The sequence below is a fragment of the Leucopleurus acutus genome, assembly GCF_964270905.1.
Source record: "Leucopleurus acutus genome assembly, chromosome: 1".
Classification (NCBI taxonomy): Eukaryota; Metazoa; Chordata; class Mammalia; order Artiodactyla; family Delphinidae; genus Leucopleurus; species Leucopleurus acutus.
In genome coordinates this window covers 125,750,826-125,772,124 of record NC_139142.1, presented here as the reverse complement: position 1 = coordinate 125,772,124, position 21,299 = coordinate 125,750,826, and the positions used below count along the sequence as shown (strand labels likewise).

The 21,299-nt window shown below is 38.7% G+C and overlaps 1 protein-coding gene across 2 annotated transcripts in view; it reads right to left on the bottom strand.

The window, feature by feature from the left end:
• TEX9 (testis expressed 9) overlaps nt 1-21,299 on the bottom strand; it is a 212,426-nt gene that overhangs the window by 10,074 nt on the left and 181,053 nt on the right. For both annotated transcript variants that reach the window (XM_082846619.1, XM_082846620.1), the window contains one exon: nt 16,663-16,797. In XM_082846619.1, the coding sequence (XP_082702745.1) occupies nt 16,663-16,797 (135 nt within the window). The remainder of the gene's footprint in view (nt 1-16,662; nt 16,798-21,299) is intronic.

Here is a 21,299-nt window from a genome sequence, read left to right as displayed (position 1 = left end):
TCTGACAAAATTCAACATCCATTCATGATAAAGACTCTTAACAAATCAGGTTTAGAAGAAATTTACCTCAATGAAAAACAGACCATATATGACAAGCCCACAGCTAAAATCATACTCAATGGTGAAATGTTGAAAGCTTTTCCTCTAAGGTCAGGAACAAGACAAGTGCCCACTCTCACCACTCCTACTTAACATAGTACTAGAATTCTAGCCAGAGAAATCAAGAAAAACAGAGAAAGCAAGAAAAACAAACAGTATCAGAACTGGAAAAGAAGAAGTAAAATTGCATCTATTTGCAGTTGATATGATTTTATATATAGAAAAGTCTTATAGACTCCACCAAAAAACTGTTAGATCAACAAATTCAGTAAAGTTGTAGGATACAAAATTAACATTAAAAAATTAGTAGTTTCTATACACTAACAACAAATTATCTGAAAAAGAAAGAAAACAGTCCCATTTAGAATTACATCAAGAATAAAATACTTAGAAATAATTTAACCAAGGATGTGAAAGATCTATACACTGAAAACTTTAAGAAATTGACGAAAGAAATCAGATAAGGCACAAAGGTATCAGATAAGGTAATACCTTATCAGATAAGGTAATCAGATAAGGCACAAAGGTATCCTGTGTTCATGGATTGGAAGAATTAATATTTTTTAAATGTCAATACTACCAAAGCCACCTATAGATTCAATGCAATCCCCATCAAGATTCTGAAGAAATTTTAAACAGAATTAGGAAAAAAAATCCTGAATTTACATGGAATCACAAAAGACCCCAATAGCCAAAGTAATCCTGAGAAAGAACAAAGCAAGAGGCATCACACTTGCCAATTTCAAGCTACATTATAAAGCTGTAGTAATCAAAATTTGTATGGTACTAGCATAAAATCAGAAACATAGACCACTGGAACAGAATCAAGAGCCCAGAAACAAACCCCAGCATGTACAGTCAACTAATATTTCACAAAGGAGCCAAGAATACTCAGTGGGGAAAGGACAGTCTCTTCAGTAAATGGTGCTGGGAAAATTTGATATTCACATGTAAAAAGAATGAAACTAGTCCTATATTATATCACTCACAAAAATGAACTGAAAATGGAATAGAAACTTATATGTAAGACTAGAAACCATAAAACTCCTAGAAGAAAACACAGGATAAAGCACCTTGACATTGGTCTTGGTAATGACTTTTTTGGATGTGATACCTAAATCAGAAGTTACAAAATGAAAAACAGGTGGGACTATGTCAAAGTAAAAAGCTTCTGCACAGCAAAAAAAAAATGGTCAACAAAATGAAAAGGCAACCTACAGAATGGGAAAAATACTGTAAACCATATATCTGAAGAGGTTAATATTCAAAACATATAAAGAATTCATACAATTCAACATACGAAAAATCAAATTATCCAATTTAAAAAATGAGCAAAGGACATGAATATACAATTTTCCAAAGATTTACAAATGGCCAACAGGTGCATGAAAAGGTGCTCAACATCTCTAATCATTTGGGAAATGCAAAATAAAACCACAATGAGGGGGCTTCTCTGGTGGCACAGTGGTTAAGAATCCACCTGCCAATTCAGGGGACACAGGTTTGAGCCCTGGTTCGGGAAGATCCCACATGCTACGGAGCAACTAAGCCCATGCACCACAACTATTGAGCCTGCAAGCCACAACTACTGAGCTCGCGTGCCACAACTACTGAAGCCTGTGCACCTAGAGCCTGTGCTCTGCAACAAGAGAAGCCACCTCAATGAGAAGCCCACGCACTGCAATGAAGAGTAGCCCCCGCTCGCCGCAACTGGAGAGAGCCCACGCACAGCAACGGAGAACCAATGCAGGCAAAAATTTTTAAAAAATAAATAGGTTTAAAAAAAAAACAAACCCCAATGAGGTATCACCTCATGACTGTTTGAATGGCTATCATAAAAAAAACAAAAGAGATAACACATGATGGTGATGATGTGGAGGAAAAGGAACACTTGTGCACTGTTGATAAGATTGTACATTACATTCCAATCACTATGGAAAACAGTTTAGAGGTTCCTCAGAAATTAAAAATATAACTACCATATATCCAGCAATTCCACCACTGAGAATATATCCAAAGGAAACAAAAATACTTTGTCAAATAAATATCTGCACCCCAATGTTCACAGCAGCAGTATTTGCAATAGCCAAGACATAGAAACAACCTAAGTGTCCAGTGACAGATGAATGGATAAATAAGTTGTGGGATATATACACAATGGAATATTGTTTAGCTACAAAAAAGAAGGAAATCATGCCATTAACATCATGGATGGGCTTTTGAAGGCATTATCTAAGTGAAATAAGTCAGAGAAAGTCAAATACTGTATATCTCACTTATATGTAGAATCTAAAACAACAAAAACAAAAAAATAAACTCACAGAAAAAGAGATAAGATTTGTGGTAACCAGAGGCAGAGGGTGGTGGGAGGGTGGGATTGGATGACGGTGGTCGAAATGTATAAACTTCCTGCTATAAGACAAAAAGTACTAGGTATATAATATACAACTTGATGACTAGAGTTAACACTGCTCTATGGTATATTTAAAAGTTAAGAGAGTAGATCCTAAGAGTTCTCATCATCAGAAAAAACCCATTTTTTTCTTTTTCTTTCTGTATACATATGAGATGATGGATATTAACTAAATATTATGGTAATCATTTCACAAAATATATAAGTCAAATCATCATGTTATACATCTTAAACTTATAGAATGTTGTATGTCAATTGTATCTCAGTAAAACTGGAAAAAGGATATCAAGATGGCAAATAAGCACATGAATATGCTCAACATCACTAGTCATTAGGGAAATACAAATTAAAATCATAATATGAAATACCACTAGGCACTTATTAGAACAGCTAAAATATAAAAAACCGACCACAGTAAGTGTTGGTGAAGGTATGGAACAGCTGCAGCTTTTATACAGTGCTGTTGAGAATGTAAATTGGTAAAACCATTTTAGAAAACAGTTTGGCAGCTGAACATACATGTAAAATACAACCCAGATAATTGACTCCTAGGTGTTTACTCAAGAGAAATGAAAACACATGTCCACACAAAGACTTACACGTGAATGTTCATGTGGGCTTTACTTGTAATAGCCAAAAAGTGGAAACAACCCTAATGTCCATCAACAGGTGGTATAATTTGATAGATTTACACCATGTGTAAAATTATTAAAAGTGAACTACTGTCACATGCAGTAACGTGGATGAATCTCAAAATATTTTACTGAGTGAAAGAAGTTACACTTTTAAAAAGAATATGAAATTCTAGAAAATATAAATGAGTTATCTGAAGATAGGGGTTGGGAGAAAGGCATGATTATAAAGGGTCACAAGGAAACTTTTGGGAGTGATAGATATATTTATTATCTCTATTGTGGTGATTTATCATAGGTACACACATAGTCACAAATCATCAAATTTTACACACTTTAAATATGGGCAGGTTTATTATATGTCAATTATACCACAATAAGTGTGATAAAATAGAAATAAAAATACATACACTTAAAGATAGGCAAATAAAAAATTGTGAGACAGCTAAAGTATCATTTTGAGGAAAATTTTAGTTTTAAATGCTGTATTGGAAAAGAAGGTTGAAATATCAATGATCTAAGTCTTCAATTTAAGAAACTGAAAAGATTGCAAATTAAAAAGCAAAGCAGGGCTTCCCGGGTGGTGCAGTGGTTGGGAATCTGCCTTCCAGTGCAGGGGACACAGGTTTGAGCCCTGGTCTGGAAGATCCCACATGCCATGGAGCAACTAAGCCCATAAGCCACAACTACTGAGCCTGTGTTCTAGAGCCCACAAGCCACAACTACTGAGCCCACGCACTGCATCTACTGAAGCCCATGCACCCTTGAGCCCGTGCTCCGCAATGAGAAGCCACTGCAATGAGAAGCACGCACACCGCAACGAAGAGTAGCCCCCGCTCACTGCAACTAGAGAAAGCTCATGCGCAGCAACGAAGACCCAACACAACCAAAAATAATATATAACAATAAATAAATTTATTTAAAAATATGAATATCAATAAATATATTTAAAAAAGCAAAGTAGACAAAATTGTATAAGGAGAATTCAGTGAAAATAGAAAACAGACAATAGAAAAAATTTTTAAAAAGTTGAAAAGATTAACTGGTTAGCAAGACTGATCAAGAAAAAAAAACCTGACAACATGGATCAATCTCAACATTATTGTGTAGTGAAGGAAGCCAGTCCCAAAGGAGTACATTCTATGCAGTTCCATTTACATGAAAGTCAAGAACACGAATATCAGAACATCCTCCACTTAGGATGATGGAGTACTTGAAAAGAGAATATAAGGGAACTTTCTGGGGGTGATGAAAATATTCTATCTATTGACTGAAGTGGTGGTTACACAGATGTATGAGCCCAAACTCACTAAATTATAGATGTACTGGGTTGGCCAAAAAGTTCATTCGTTTTTTTCCGTAGGATGGCTCTAATAACACTTAGTTGTCTTTAACTTTATTCAAAACAATTTTGTTAGATTGTGACAGCTGTCATATCAGCGTGCATTTAAAAAAAGACATCAAAATTGGTGAATTTTTTTTTTTTTTTCAGTATGTGGGCTCTCACTGCTGTGGCCTCTCCCGTTGCGGAGCACAGGCTCCGGATGCGCAGGCTCAGTGGCCATGGCTCACGGGCCCAGCCGCTCCACGGCATGTGGGATCTTCCCAGACCGGGGCACGAACCTGCATCCCCTGCATCAGCAGGCGGACTCTCAACCGCTGTGCCACCAGGGAAGCCCAAAATTGGTGAATTTTTATGTCGCCATTTTAATATTGAAGATGGAAGAAAAACAACATTTTCAGCCTATTATGCTTTATTATTTCAAGAAAGGTAAAAACGCAACTGAAACACAGAAAACGATTTGTGCAGTGTATGGAGACGGTGCTGTGACTGATCCAACATGTCAAAAGTGGTTTGTGAAGTTTGGTGCTGGAGGTTTCTCACTGGACAATGCCCCACGGTTGGGTAGACCAGTTGAAGTTGATAGCGATCAAACTGAGATATTAATTGAGAACAATGAACATTATACCACACAGAAGATAGCCAACATACTCAAAATATCCAAATCAAGTGTTGAAAATCATTTGCACCAGCTTGGTTATGTTAATTGCTTTGATGTTTGGGTTCCACATAAATTAAGCAAAAAGAAACCTTCTTGACCATATTTCCACATGTGATTCTCTACTTAAACGTAATGAAAATGTTCCATTTTTAAAATAAATTGTGACAGGCGATGAAAAGTGGCTAATGTACAATAATGAGGAAAGAAAGAGATCTTGGGGCAAGCGAAATGAACCACCATCAACCACACCAAAGGCTGGTCTTCACCCAAAGAAGGTGATGTTGTGTATATGGTGGGACTGGAAGGGAGTCCTCTATTATGAACTCCTTCCAGAAATCCAAACAATTGATTCCAACAAGTACTACTCCCAATCAGACCAACTGAAAGCGGCACTCAATGAGAACGTCCAGAATTAGTCAACAGAAAATGCAGAATCTTCCATCAGGATAATGCGAGACCGCGTGTTTCTTTGATGACCAGGCAAAAACTATTACAGCTTGGCTGCGAAGTTCTGATTCATCCACTGTATTCATCAGACATTGCACCTTCGGATTTCCATTTATTTCAGTCTTTACAAAATTCTCTTAATGGAAAAAATGTCAATTCCCTGGAAGACTGTAAAAGGTACCTGGAACAGTTCTTTGCTCAAAAAGATAAAAAAGTATTGGGAAGATGGAATTATGAAGTTGCTTGAAAAATGGCATAAGGTAGTGGAACAAAAGGGTGACTATTTTGTTTAATAAAGTTCTTGGTTTGTTTGTTTGGTTTTTTTGTGGTATGCGGGCCTCTCACTGTTGTGGTCTCTCCCATTGCGGAGCACAGGCTCCGGACGTGCAGGCTCAGCGGCCATGGCTCACGGGCCCAGCCGCTCCGCAGCATGTGGGATCTTCCCAGACTGGGGCACAAACCCGTGTCCCCTGCATCAGCAGGCAGACTCTCAACCATTGCACCACCAGGGAAGCCCCTGCATCATTCTATATAAGAGACTTGAGCACCCGTGGACACTGAGAGACGACTGTACTTCCAGATGCATGTCTGATCATGGCATCTCCTGTCATCTTTTTCAAAATAACAGTGCAGTGGCTTTACACTGCCCTTTGGATAAAATCCATAATACTTAACATGGCCTGAAGGCCTAGATGGTTTGGCCTCTCCCTGTGTTTGAAGCCTCCCTTTGCAACATCCCCTTCACATCCATCCCTGCCTTTCATTACCCTGTCTTCTTTCTTGCTGCAGAGCCATTTTTTTACATGCTATTCCTTCTGCCCACAATCTCTCCCCTGATATATAACTCCTGTATGTTTTTCAGATCTTAGCTTAGGATTACATTTTTTAAAATTCACTCACTGATCTGGTTACCTGCTCAAAGCACCATGTACCCTCCTTCATGGCATTCATCACAGTTGCACCTTAATTTTGCTTGATGTTTTGTCTAAATAACATCTAACTTCTCCACTGTAAGGTGCATGACTACAAGGACCATACTTATTTTTTATCACCTTTATATCTCCAGCCTCTAGTAAAGATCTGACAGGTACATAGCAGGTCCTCATAAATATTTATAAATGAATTAATGAAGAATTAGAAATTATCTGTTCCTAAATGAAGTAACATGTAGTTGGTGACATATTTTAAATGAACTTCAAGCAACCATCTAATCAAATGCGCAGTTAAACCATCACAGGGTTGTCTTTCATCATTCCTCCCTTCAGTGTGTTTCAGAGGCAATTATTATGTTCCAGGCACTCAGGCATAGGAGTGAAAGAGACAGGGTTCCTGCACTAATGCAGCATCTGGTTTAAGTTGACTGACTTTTCAAAAGTTACTCTAAACCAGTTTACTTGTTTCCTAAGCTCTGTGCAGAATGAGTTTATCATTATTTTTAAAATAAATCTTTAACTTTCTAATGACTATGAGACAATACTGTTCTATTTTATGGAAATCTTACTATTTCTTACACATATAAACCTGAATAATTTTACTTGCCTACCTAACTATAATAATATGTCTAATCAGAAAGAGAAGCAAGGTACAAAGAATTAAAATGGAAAAAAATATAACTACTCACAAAAGAAAAACTTATGTACAGATTAGACTCCAAGAAAAATCTTACTGCGTATCTTGAAAACACTCCTCAAAGTTAGAAACAAGGCAAAATAATTTAAAAATCAAAAACTTAAGACACATATTTTTTCAGAAATCTGAAACAATATACATGTAACAAGTACATTTAAGAACTCTGATCTCAAAATGTCTACTTGATAGTAAATACTTACGAAACATATACAACAAAATGTCATCCCACTATGTTTAAATCGATCACCAAAATGCCGACCTAGGGTCAGAAGTTTGTCTTGAACACATCTAAGTTGTTTTTATAGTGTTGATGGTTTTGAACTGAGATGTTCACATACCAAGTCCTGATTACTTGAATTTGCAAAATGGCTGGCTAGGAGAGTCATCTGTTGTCATGGAAATAAGTTTTTCTTTCTACTTCTCTAATGTATGTGCTAAAATAGAGCTCAAATCTGAAACCAGAATTAGCAAATACTGACATTTACATGATTATTACATTTTATTTTCTTCAAAATCCCTTTAGAATACACCAAAATTAGAAATAATACTCCAATAACATAATTACTGGCAAGTCTGTAAAGCTGACTTCCTAACTTGTTCATTAAATACATTCTATTAATAATTCCCAGTCATCATACTATGGATGGCTCTTGAATGTTAACACAGTCTGATCATACAGCATAAACTATCACACAGACAATATCTTAAAACTCTGGGCTTCCCTGGTGGCACGGTGGTTGAGAGTCCGCCTGCCGATGCAGGGGACACAGGTTCATGCCCCAGCCCGGGAGGATCCCACATGCCGCGGACAGGCTGGGCCCGTGAGCCATGGCCACTGAGCCTGCACGTCCAGAGCCTGTGCTCCGCAACGGGAGAGGCCACAACAGTGAGAGGCCCGCGTACCGCAAAAAAAAAAAAAAAAGGAAAAAGAAAAAAAAAACTCTGTAGTCACTATAATATATTTGCCTCTGTTAAAAATATTGTACTTACCAAGACTGATTTAGTTCTATGTCCTGTTAAGTGTTACTAATTTAATCCAAAATGTATCATCTGTGCATGTAAGGAGGGTGACACCTAAATCCATCATCCAAGGCACTGTTAAATAACTAAGTATTGTCCTAATGGAGTGTCACTTTCCGGCTGACACAAAACCAAAAACTAATAGCCAATATTTATAGAGTGTACAAAAGGCTTTCACACCCATTGATATTTGAGTCTTCATTTATTCAACAGATATTTCAGGAACTGAGTGTTAATTCTACACCAATCACTGGCTACATGCTAGAGACACAATGGTGATCCTTATAATAACTCCATAACAGTGGTTAACAAAATGTCATCTCAGAATCACTAGCATCAGCATCAGCTGGTAACTTGTTAAACCCGCATATTTGGACTTTCCAAGATGGTGGAGGAGTAGGAGGACGTGGAGTTCATCTCTCCCCACAAAGGCATCAAGAATACATTTAGAAATAGAAAAATTCTCACAGAGCACCTGCTGAACACTAGCAGAGGACCTCAGACACCTAAAAGGACAAGAAAGATCCCTATATAACTGGGTAGGACAAAAGAAAGAAGGAAAAAGGAAGAGGAGAGGAAGCAGGATGGGACGGTCTGTGCCACAGCCCTGTGCACCTCAGCCTGAGACAGGTTTCTGCCGGTTGCTGGAATGTGGGGTTTGGAGAGCAAACCTGGGGAGGGGACTGCTGTTGGGTGTGAGAAGACAGCCAGAGGGGACGGGAGTAAGGAGCTCCACAACCAGGAATGCTCGTGGAGGAAGCCTGGACCTCCACAGAGGCACAGAACCATTGTTGAGTGATGCGCAAAGGGCGGGGCGGCCATTACAGCCTCTCCCGTCACGCACCAGCCCCTGCATCCATGGGCACTAAGAAGGGCTCCCGCTGGAGCTGGCTCTCATGGCTCTGCTATTGCCTCCTCCACCCCTTCCCTCAGCCTGGGGGCCCCACTCACCTGATCGCTGCCTGATGGGCTCACATGTTCCAATCCCTACCCCAGCACCCTCCCGCCTGGGGAGCCTGCTCACCCCGATCACCACCATGGTTCCTTCCTGCCTGATGGGCTCTTGTGCTCCGACAACCTCTGGAGCAGACTCTGGTGGGAGGAACACACAGAGGTGTGAAACCACAGCTGAACCCCAGGGGCCATGTGACTAAGGAAGAAGAGCTGAAATCTCTCCTCATGGCTGCGTGAACTGCGGAGTTACACCTCCGCTGATGGCTTCCTAAATTCAGTGCCTGCAAAACATCTGAAAGGACAAGTGCTCCAGCAGGTGGGACGAGTCTGGCTTTAGCAGCTGTGGGCTTTGTGGGCACATACATGCAGAGGTTGGGCCAGGCCAGAGTCTGAGCTGCTTCCATAGCTCCACAGCAGGTCCAGGTACACAAGTACTGTAGTCCTGGGACCTGACTTCAGTTGAGCTGTGCCAGTGGCCTGGTGAAAACAACGTCTGAGAGTCACCAGAGCCAACTGCCGGCATACCCACAGTTAAGGTGGGACCAAGATCAGTGCCAACAACAGTGTACTTTGTGAGCCCGCACAATGGGCGAAAGGGGACAGAACAGAGCATATTCACGGTGAACAGCTCCAGAGGAGGAATACTCAGTGGCTTATCTCCCAGTGGGAGTGCTCCATTCCCACCTACCTCACACCACAGTACAGAAACACAGCTAAGAAACAGATCTGGGGCCTCTACTCTAACAACCAGGGAGCAGACTCCACCCCTGACAGGACACTGACAACCACAGAGCAAAGGGAGGCCCCACTCAATATCCAGGGCAGGCTCTGGTCACCACACCACCAGTCAAACCTCCTATCAAGGGGATAATGGCACAAGCCTCTGGACAAACCTCACCCACTAGGTGAGACAGATACCAGAAGCAAGAGGAACTACAATCCTGCAGCCTGCGGAAAGGAGACCACACATACAGTAAGTTAGACAAATTGAAAAGACAAAGAAATATGTTGCAGATGAAGGAGGAAGATAGAAACCTACAAGAACAATTAAATAAAGAGGAGACAGGCAATCTACCTAAAGAAAAATTCAGAGTAATGATAGTAAAGATGATCCAAGATCTTGGAAAAAGAATGGAGGCACAGATAGGGAAGATACAAGAAATGTTTAACAAAGACCTAGAAGAACTAAAGAACAAAAAACCAGAGATGAACAGTACAATAATTGAAATGAAAATAGACTAGAAGGAATCAATAGCAGAATAACTGAGGCAGAAGAACAAATAAGTGACCTGGAAGACAGAATGGTAGAAATCTCTGCTGCAGAACAGAATAAAGAAAAAGAATGAAAAGAAATGAGGACAGTCTCAGAGACCTCTGGGACAACATTAAATGCACCAACATTCTAATTATAGGAGTCCCAGAGGAAGAAGAAAAAGAGAAAGGGCCTGAGAAAATATTTGAAGAGATTATAGTGGAAAACTTCCCTAACATGGGAAAGGAAATAGTCACCCAAGTCCAGGAAATGCAGAGAGTCCCATACAGGATAAATCCAAGGAGGAACACGCTGAGACACAAGTTAATCAAGCTAACAAAAATTAAATACAAAGAAAAAATATTAAAAGAAACAAGGGAAAAGCAACAAATAACATACAAGGTAATCCCCATAAGGTTATCAGCTGATTTTTCAGCAGAAACTCTGCAGGCCAGAAGGGAGTGGCAGGATATACTTAAAGTGATGAAAGAGAAAAACCTACAACCAAGAATACACTATTAGGTGGGGCTGAAATGAGAACCCAGCAAGGTTCTCATTCAGATTCAACAGAGAAATCAAAAGCTTTACAGACAAGCAAAAGCTAAGAGAATTCAGCACCACCAAACCAGCTTTACAACAAATGAACTTCTAAACTCCTAAAGGAACTTCTCTAGGCGGGGGGTGGATGGGGGAAGAGGTCACAACTAGAAACAAGAAAATCAAAAATGCGAAAGCTCACTGGTAAAGCCAAACATACAGTAAAGGCAGGAAATCATCCATACACAAATATGATATCAAATCCAGCAACTGTGAGAAAAGTACAAATGCAGAAAATGAGAATAGCATTTGAAATTAAGAGACCAGCAACTTAAAACAACCTTGTATATATAAAGACTGCTTTATCAAAGCCTCATAGGACGTGCAAACCTGAAAATTACAATAGATAAACACACAAAAAAGAAAAAGCAACCCAACACAACACTAAAGATGGTCATCAAACCACAAAAGAAAACAACAAAGGAGTAAGGGAAGAAAAAAGACCCACAAAAACGAACCCATGACAATTAAGAAAATGGCAATAGGAACATACATATTGATAATTACCTAAAGTGTAAATAGATTAAATGCTCCAACCAAAACACACAGACTGGGTGAATGGATACAAAAACAAGACCCATATCTATGCTGTCTACAAAAGACCCACCTCAGACCTAGGGATACTTACAGACTGAAAGTGAGGGGATGGAAAAAGATACTCCATGAGAATGGAAATCAAAACAAAGCTGCAACAGCAATACTTATATGTGACAAAATAGACTTTATATAAAGACTGTTACAAGACAAGGAAGGACGTTACATAATGATCAAGGGATCAATCCAAGAAGAATTTACAATTGCATATTTAAGTACACAATTGTAAATATATATGCAACCAACATAGGAGCACCTCAATATATAAGGCAAATGCTTACAGCCATAAAAGGAGAAATTGATAGTAACACAACCATAGAGGGGGACTTTAATACCTCTCTTACACAATGGACAGATCACTGAGACAGAAAATTAATAAGTAAACAGAAGTATTAAATGACACATTAGACCAGATAGACTTAATTGATATTTATAGGACATCCCATCCAAAAGCAGCAGAATACACTTTCTTCTCAAATGCACATGGTACATTCTCCAGGACAGATCACATCTTGGGTCACAAATCAAGCCTTGGTAAATTTAAGAAAACCGAAATCATATCAAGCATCTTTTCCAACCACAAAGCTATGAGATTAGAAATAAATTACAGGCAAAAAACCCTGTAAAAAACACGAACACATGGAAGCTAAACAATATGTTACTAAATAACCAATGGATCACTAAAAAAATCAAAAAGGAAATTAAAAAAATACCTAGAGACAAATGACAACAAAAAGATGAGAATCCAAAACCTAAGGGATGCAGCAAAAGCATTTCTAAGAGGGAAGTTTATAGCAATACACTCCTACCTCAAGAAACAAGAAAAATCTCAAACAACCAAACCTTATGCCTAAAGCAACTAGAGAAAGAAGAATAAACAAAACCTAAAGTTAACAGAAGGAAAGAAAACATAAACATCAGAGCAGAAATAGAGATGAAAAAAACAAATAGCAAAGATCAATGAAACTAAAAGTTGGTTCCTTTAGAAGATAAAATTGATAAACCTTTAGCCAGACCCATCAAGGAAAAAAAGGGAGAGGGCTCAAATCAATAAAATTAGATATGAAAACGGAGAAGTTACAATGGACACCACAGAAATACAAAGGATCGTAAGAGACTACTACAAGCAACTATATGCCAATAAAATGGACAACCTGGAAGAAATGGACAAATTCTTAGAAATGTACAACCTTCCAAGACTGAACCAGGAAGAAATAGAAAATATGAACAGACGAATCACAAGTCCTGAAATTGAAACTGTGATTAAAAATCTTCCAACAAACAAAAGCCCAGGACCAGATGGCTTCACAGGCAGATTCTATCAAACATTTAGAGAAGAGTTAACACCTAGCCTTCTGAAACTCTTCCAAAAACTTGCAGAGAAAGGAAACACTCTCAAGGTCATTCTATGAGGCGAGGGCACCATCACCCTGACACCAAAACCAGACAAAGGTATCACAAAAAAAGAAAATTACAGGCAAATATCACTGATGAAAATAAATGCAAAAATCCTCAAATACTAGCAAACTGAATCCAACAACACATTAAAAGGATCATACACCATGATCAAGTGGGATTTATCCCAGGGATGCAAGGATTTTGCAATAACAGAAATCAAACAATCTGATACATCACATCAACAATCTGCATAGGGACTTCCCTGGCAGTCCAGTGAAGACTAGTTAAGCAGGGTTAAGACTCCTTGCTCCCAGCGCAGGGGGCTGGGTTCGATCCCTGGTCAGGGAATTAGATCCTGCATGCTGCAACTAAGTATCCTGCATGTCGCAACAGATGCCGCATACGGCAACAAAGATCCTGCATGCTGCAATTAAGACCCTGCGCAGCCAAATAAATAGATTAATATTAAAGAAAAAACAAACTGAAGAATAAAACCACATGATCATCTCAATAGATGCAGAAAAAACTTTTGTCAAAATTCAACACCCAATTATGATAAAGAATCTCCAGAAAGCGGGCAGAGGGAACACACCTCAACATCATAAAGGCCATACATGACAAACCCACAGCAAACATCATTCTCAATGGTAAAAAACTGAAAGCAGTTCCTCTAGGATCAGGAACAAGACAAGGATGTTCACTCTCACTACTATAATTCAACATAGTTTTGGAAGTCCTAGCCACGCAATCAGAGAAGAAAAAGGAATAGAAGGAATCCAAATTGGAAAAGAAGAAGTAACACTGTCACTGTTTGCAGATGACATGATACTACACATAGAAAATGCTAAAGATGCTACCAGAAAACTACTAGAGCTCATCAATGCATCAGTAAAATTGCAGGATAGAAAATTAATACACAGGAATCTCTTGCATTCCTATACAATAACAATGAAAGATCAGAAACAGAAATCAAGGAAACAATCCCACTTACCATGGCATCAAAAAGAATAAAATACCTAGGAATAAACCTACCCAAGGAGACAAAAGACCTGTACTCCGAAAACTATGAGATGCTGATGAAAGAAATAAAAGATGACACAAACAGATGGAGAGATATACCATGTTGTTGGATTGGAAGAATCAACATTGTGAAAATGACTATACTACCCAAAGCAATCTACAGATTTCATACAATCCCTACCAAGTTACCAATGGCATTTTTCAAAGAACTAGAACAAAATATTTTACAATTTTTATGGAAACACAAAAGACCACAAATAGCCAAAGCAATCTTGAGAAAGAAAAAAGGAGCTGGAGGAATCAGGCTCCCTGACTTGAGACTATACTACCAAGCCACAATAATCAAAACAGTATGGTACCGGCACAAAAACAGAAATACAGATCAATGGACCACGATAGAAAGTCCAGAGACAGACCCACACAGCTATGGTCACCCAATCTATGACAAAGAAGGCAAGAATATACAATGGAGTAAAGACAGTCTCTTCAGTAAGTGGTGCTGGTAAAACTGGACAGCTACATGTAAAAGAATGAAATTAGAACACTCCCTACCACCATACACTAAAATAAACTCAAAGTGGATTAAAGACATAAATGTAAGGCAGATACTATAAAAACTCTTAGAGGAAAACATAGGCAGAACACTCTCTGACATAAATCGTAGCAAGATCTTTTTCAATCCACCTCCAAGAGTAATGAAAATGAAAATAAAAATAAATAAATGGTACCTAGTTAAACTTAAAAGCTTTTGCCCAGCAAAGGAAACCATAAACAAAAGACAGCCCTCAGAATGGGAGAAAATATTTGCCAATGAAGCAACTGACAAGGGATTAATCTCCAAAATATACAAACAGCTCATGTAGCTCAATAGCAAAAAACCAAACAACCCAATCAAAAAATGGGTGGAAGGGCTTCCCTGGTGGCGCAGTGGTTGGGAGTCCGTCTGCCGACGCAGGGGACATGGGTTCGTGCCCCGGTCTGGGAAGATCTCACATGCCGCAGAGTGGCTGGGCCTGTGAGCCATGGCCGCTGAGCCTGCGCATCTGGAGCCTGTGCTCCGCAACGGGAGAGGCCACAACAGTGAGAGGCCTGCATACCACAAAAAAAAAAAAAAAGGGTGAAAGATCTAAATAGACATTTCTCCAAAGAAGACATACAGATGGCCCAGAGGCACATGAAAAGATGCTCAACGTCACTAATTATTAGAGAAATGCAAGTCAAAACTACAGTGAGGTATCACCTCACACCAGTCAGAATGGCCATCATCAAAAAGTCTACAAACAATAAATGAGGAGAGGGTGTGGAGAAAAGGGAACCCTCCTGCACTGTTAGCGGGAATGTAAATTGATACAGACACTATGAAGAACAGTATGGAGGTTCCTTAAAAAACTAAAAATTCAGGTACTATATGATCCAGCAATCCCATTCCTGGGCACATATCTGGAGAAAACCTAATTTGAAAAGATACATGCACCCCAATGTTCACTGCAGCACTATTTACAATAACCAGGACATGGAAGCAACCTAAATGTCCATCAACAGTGGAATGGATAAAGAAGACGTGGTGTGTATATATATATATATGTGTACACACACACACACACACACACTGGAATATTACTCAGCCATAAAAAAGAACAATATAGTGCCATTTGCAGCAACATGGATGGACCTAGAGATCGTCATAGTGAGTGAAGTAAGTCAAACAGAAAAACAAATACCACATGATATTGCTTATATGTGGAATCTAAGAAAAGGGTACAAATGAACTTATCTACAATACAGAAATAGAGTCACAGATCTAGAAAACAAACATGGTTACCAGAGGGTAAAGGGGGAAGGGATAAACTGGAAGGTTGGAATTGACATACACACAGTACTGTATAGCACAGGGAACTCTACTCAATTCTCTGTAATGGCCTATATGGGAATAGAATCTAAAAAAGAATGGATATATATATATATGTATGTATATGTATAACTGATTCACTTCGCTGTACAGCAGAAACTAACACAACACTGTAAATCAACTACACTCCAATAAAAATTTTAAAAAAACAAAAAACAAAAAAACCTGCACATTCTCAAGTCTCACCCCAAATCTACTGAATAAGAAAATCTGTGGGTGGGACCCAGGAATCTATGTTTAAATAAACCCTCCAGGTGATTGTGATATATTCTCAAGTTTGAGAACCACTGCCCTGTAAAATAGCCCCTTGCATTATATATTAGAAAATTGAGGCTCAGAGAGGGATAGAACAGATTTGAGATTCAAAACAGACTTTTTCCCACCATTTATTTATTCCAAGAGATTAGAAAGGTGTCTGGCATATAAGATGGGCACACAATAAAGATCTGTTGGATGAAAAAATGAATGAATTCTCCAAAGAGTTGTGCTATCACCCAAGTATGGCACTAGTCCAAGCAATATAATTCTAACTTATTGGAAATGTTCATATTGCTAATAAGGATATTTCTTCTGAAAAGAGGTGTGTTTACCGTGACATCAAGAATTATAATTTGAAAACTATCACTTTCGAGTCTTGCCTAAAAGAGAAAGTTACCAGAGGTGATCACTACCCAAATTATTCAGTTTTTCCATACCTTGTTATTTTGCTTTAGTTTACTTAACTCCAGTTTATACTTTTCTGCTTCTTCTAGAGCTCTATTCAAGCGAACTTCCATGGCACTTTGACTAGCGGCAGCTTGTTTTTGTAGTCTTCTTTTATTCTCTAATTCCTGTACAGTAAGAGAGATATGTAGAACATTTATAAACATATCATAAGTTCTTTCTATTATTCTGAAACGTTTTCCATTTCCATATTCCTTGCTTTCTCCTAAACTGTATACACACACACACGGCCAGAGACTGAACACTGAGTGACAGAGGTCTCAGGGAATTCTCACTCTGAACTGGTTTTAGGAAAATATATCCTTAAAGATGTAGTCACAAATTAGGCTTCCAAATTGCTTTTTGTTTGGAATTTTCTGCCTTTTTATTGATCCCAAGAGTCAGTATACATGTCTTCTACATTTACTTTATAAACAACATTTTATAATCATGGTTCTTCTCTTGGGAACCTCCTAAAACACCAATGTAAGACATAAATTCTCTCATAAATACTGTGTTTGCGTAAACCTGATGAAATATATCACTTAAAAAATATTTGTTAAATACAGAGCATTCTATTGTACATTAGCAATATAGGAAAATCCCAATTCTGAGCAAAAACAACAGATTCTATGGATATTTTCCATATCTTGGTGTGGGTTTAGACCTGCATTTCTGCAAATATTCTAGAGTTGCTGTTGCAGAGTCTACAGGCCACAAAGGAAGAAACATGAACATACAGGATAAGCTCCAAACTCCATCACAATCTGGTACCATAATCTCATCTCCTCCCACAAATGTTACCTTCAGCTACAAGAGCAGTACTTGCTTGGATCTCTCCCAAACAGCCATGATATTTCCTGCAACTATTCATCCTTCAAGACTCAGGGCTATACGCTGGGGTTTTACCTTCTCCCAGAAGCCTTCCCTCACTGTCTTCCTCACTCTCCTCCCAGGTTGAATTAAGTACCCTTTCTTCAGAGCTTCTATAGCACCTTGATATACATATATCATAGAACCTGCTTGTGTGGAACCGAAACTATCCATTTACTTCATTTCCCCCACTATATTGTAAGCTCCTTAAGGATAGAACTACTTTAATTTCTATATTCCCAGCACTTCAGCAGCATATAAAAGGCACTAGTGACATGTTTACTGAACTGAATTTATTTTGTAATATTTAACTTACTCTTCTTTGCATGTCCTACAATGCCTGGTACAGAGCATTATACAAAGCAGACACTCTCAGTAAATATCATGGAATTGAAATGATGCAGTTAACAACATAGTTGTCTGTTTTCTTCTTTTACAATTTTTTCTCCTGGCTGTATCACTATGTTTTATTTGAACACTGATCTCCCTGGCTCTCAGTAATTAAGGGGAAAACAAAACAAAACAAAACACATGCTGCTCTTTATGCAGGTTTCTACACAAATCAAACTGTGCCTGGATACCATCTGCTCTCACCAGCCTTCTTCACAGCTTTGTGGGTGGTAGCTACATTAAGAGCAGCCTGATTTCTCTCACTGTTCACGCGGAAAAGGCAGAGACTCTCATTAGCTACCAAGGCACAATTCTTGCTGCCTCATTTCAGCCTCTTCTCATAAGAATATGGAAATGAATCTTTGCCCTTCTCTTTCCTGCTAGTGGCTCTGTAACCTACTTCATAGAAAAAAGAAAACCTTTCTTTACCACATGATGTTCCCCTACTGCTGAATCAATACTGCCCCACTTCTTGGGAAAAAGTGAAAAAGAAAAAGGATAGTCAGAAGAATAGTAAAGTAGGAAATAAAATTTTCCTATGCGAGAAAATCCATTAAGAAAGGGATAATCTTAACAAAAACTTGAAAACACTTCTGTTTTCAATCATACTTAAGTACTTTTTACAAAGTGCAGACAAGATACCAATATTGAGTAGTTTTAGGATGAAAACTCTCTCCTAAAGCAAATCTATTATTACCTCCCAAATTAAGAAGTTTACAGGTTGCTAGAGAAAATTTTTATGAAAAATCTCAAATCTTGAATTTCACATTAGTTTTAAAAGAAAAAGCTGGACAGCTTAAAGAAAATCAAGTCTAAGTTTAAAACTCAAATACTAAGAGATCTAAGAAGAAATAATTTGTGATTCTCCCATAATTTTTAAAGCATTCATAAGGTACTGGGATAGTGCGAGAAAGAGGCATGCATCAGTAACAGTACAAAACAAATGTAGCAAATGCTTAAAGAGTAACAAAAACAACCATAGTATTTCTGATGAGGAGAAATCAGATGAGGACAAATAAATGATCAGATAAGGTTCTAGAAACAAGTGGCTGAGGTTCAAAAAGCAATAAACTTGGAATCAAAAAACCTGCCAGCTGTGGTAGATTCAGTTTCTACATCTGAAATTGGGAGTAGTAATATCTATGTCTAATAGGTTTTACTTATTCAACACATTTATCGAGCACTTACTACGTTGCCAGGTACTATTCTACATGATGGGCACATGACAATTAACCAAAGTTCTCCTCTAGTAAAGCTTGCACTCTAGAGGAAGAGACAGATGATAAACACATACATACATACACACTCGTATGTAACATCTGACAGTGATAAGGGCTATGAAGAAAAAGAAAGGGAATTCCCTGGCAGTCCAGTGTTTAGGACTCTGTGCTTCCACTGCTGGGCTTGGTTCGATCCCTAGTCAGGGAACTAAGATCCCACAAGCCGTGCAGTGAAGCACCACCAACCCCTCTAAAAAAAAGGAAGAAGGAAAAAAAAGAGGACAGAGCAACGGGGAGGGACATAATTATTTAAAATACAGTGGTTAGGGAAAGGCTTCCAAATGAGGGAATGATTCATGTATAGATCTGGAGGAACAAAGAAGACAAAGACCCTGAGGCTGGAATGCATTTAATATATTCAAAGATCACCTGCATGGTCAGTGTGGCTTCAGCTCAGTGACACAGGCAGTGTTAGGTCTCGAGATTGCAGAAACACCCAGGGTGACCTTAGGTGGACCTTGTAAACCCTGCCTCATAGTTTGGATTTTATTCTGAATGACATGGGAAGTCTTTGGAGGGTTTTTAGTCGATGTGTGTGTGTGTGTGTGTGTGTGTGTGTGTGTTATCCTAAGTTTTTTTAAGGACTGCAGTTAAGCCAACATGGGTTTCAACTATGTGGGTCCACTTACACGCAGAAATTTTTCAATAGTAAATACTACAGTAATACAGGATCCACAGTTGGTTGAATCTGCGGATGTGGAACCACAGGTACATAGGAACTGGGGATACAGAGGGCCGACTATAAATTATATGGGGATTTTAGATTGTTCAGAGGATCGGCGCCCCTAGACCCCAGGCTGCTCAAGGGTCAACTGTACTCTAGCTACTGTGGTATTGCTACTGAGTGTAGGAAATCTAGGAGGTCATTAGAATAGTATAAGTGAAACACAGTAGCTTGGGCTTGGGTGGGAGTAATGAGTTTTTGAGAAGTAGTTAATTCCATGTATTTTGAAAACAGAATTGGCAGGACTCATTGATGGATTGGATGATGGTGTGAGGAAAGAGAAGGATCAAGATGACTCTTGGATTTTGGCCTAAATAACTCAATGTTTTTACTGAGAGGGAGAAAAGGAGAAGGTCTGCAGAGAGCAGGGAAGCAAGAGCTCCCTCTTTAGGACATAGGATGTTTAACATACCAAGTACTGATATCAAGTGGGAAGCAAGATGTTAATAAGAGTCTGGAGCTCAAAGAAAGATCCGAGCAAGAAGTAGAAATGTGAGAGTGATCAACATATACATGGTACGTAAAGCCATGGAAATGAATGAGTGCATCTCAGAATTGGATGTAGACAGCACAGAGCCAAGGACTGAGCCTTGGACACTCCAACATAGAAAGGTCAGGAAAACAAGGAAGAAAATTACGAGTGTGATGCTCCAGAAGCCAAATCAAGTGTTTCAAGGAGGGAGAAATCAACTATGTCAAATGTTGCTGAGATATAAATTACTATGAGGAATAATAACTGACTAGAACTGGCAATGTGGCTTACTAGTGACCTTGTTAAGAATGGTTTCAGAGGCAGAGTAGAGATAGAAGCCTAACTGTTGTAGTTTCAAGAGAATGGCAAATGAGGAATAGAAAAATTGAGTAGAGACAACTATTTTAAGAAGCTTTGCTATAAAGGAGAGTAATGATACAGGGCAAGAGGTACATATGAGATCTATGGAGGTTTTAAAATATATATATTGGAGATCTATGGCATGTCTGTATGCTAATGCAAATAATTTCATAGATAGAGTAAATGTGATTTTTGCAAGAGAATGGAAAACAGGATAATTGTAGGAGCAAAGTCCTTGAGTAAGACAGACTATGGGATCCAGTGCACAGTGAGGTGATCAGCTTTAGACAGAAGAGATAGTAATCCATGGTAATGAGGGGGAAAGAAGAGTAGATGGGTACAAAGGCCAAGAGACTGATGTAAAATTTACTGTTTTCTTAGTAAAATAGGGAGAAGTTTTGAACTGAGAATGGTAATGTTGGAAGAGGTATTGGAAACATGAGGAGAAAAAATAACCTGTTTAATAATCAACTCTGAAAGTGGGAGAGGGGACTACCTTCTCAGAAAGGAGAGGAAAATAGCATTACACTT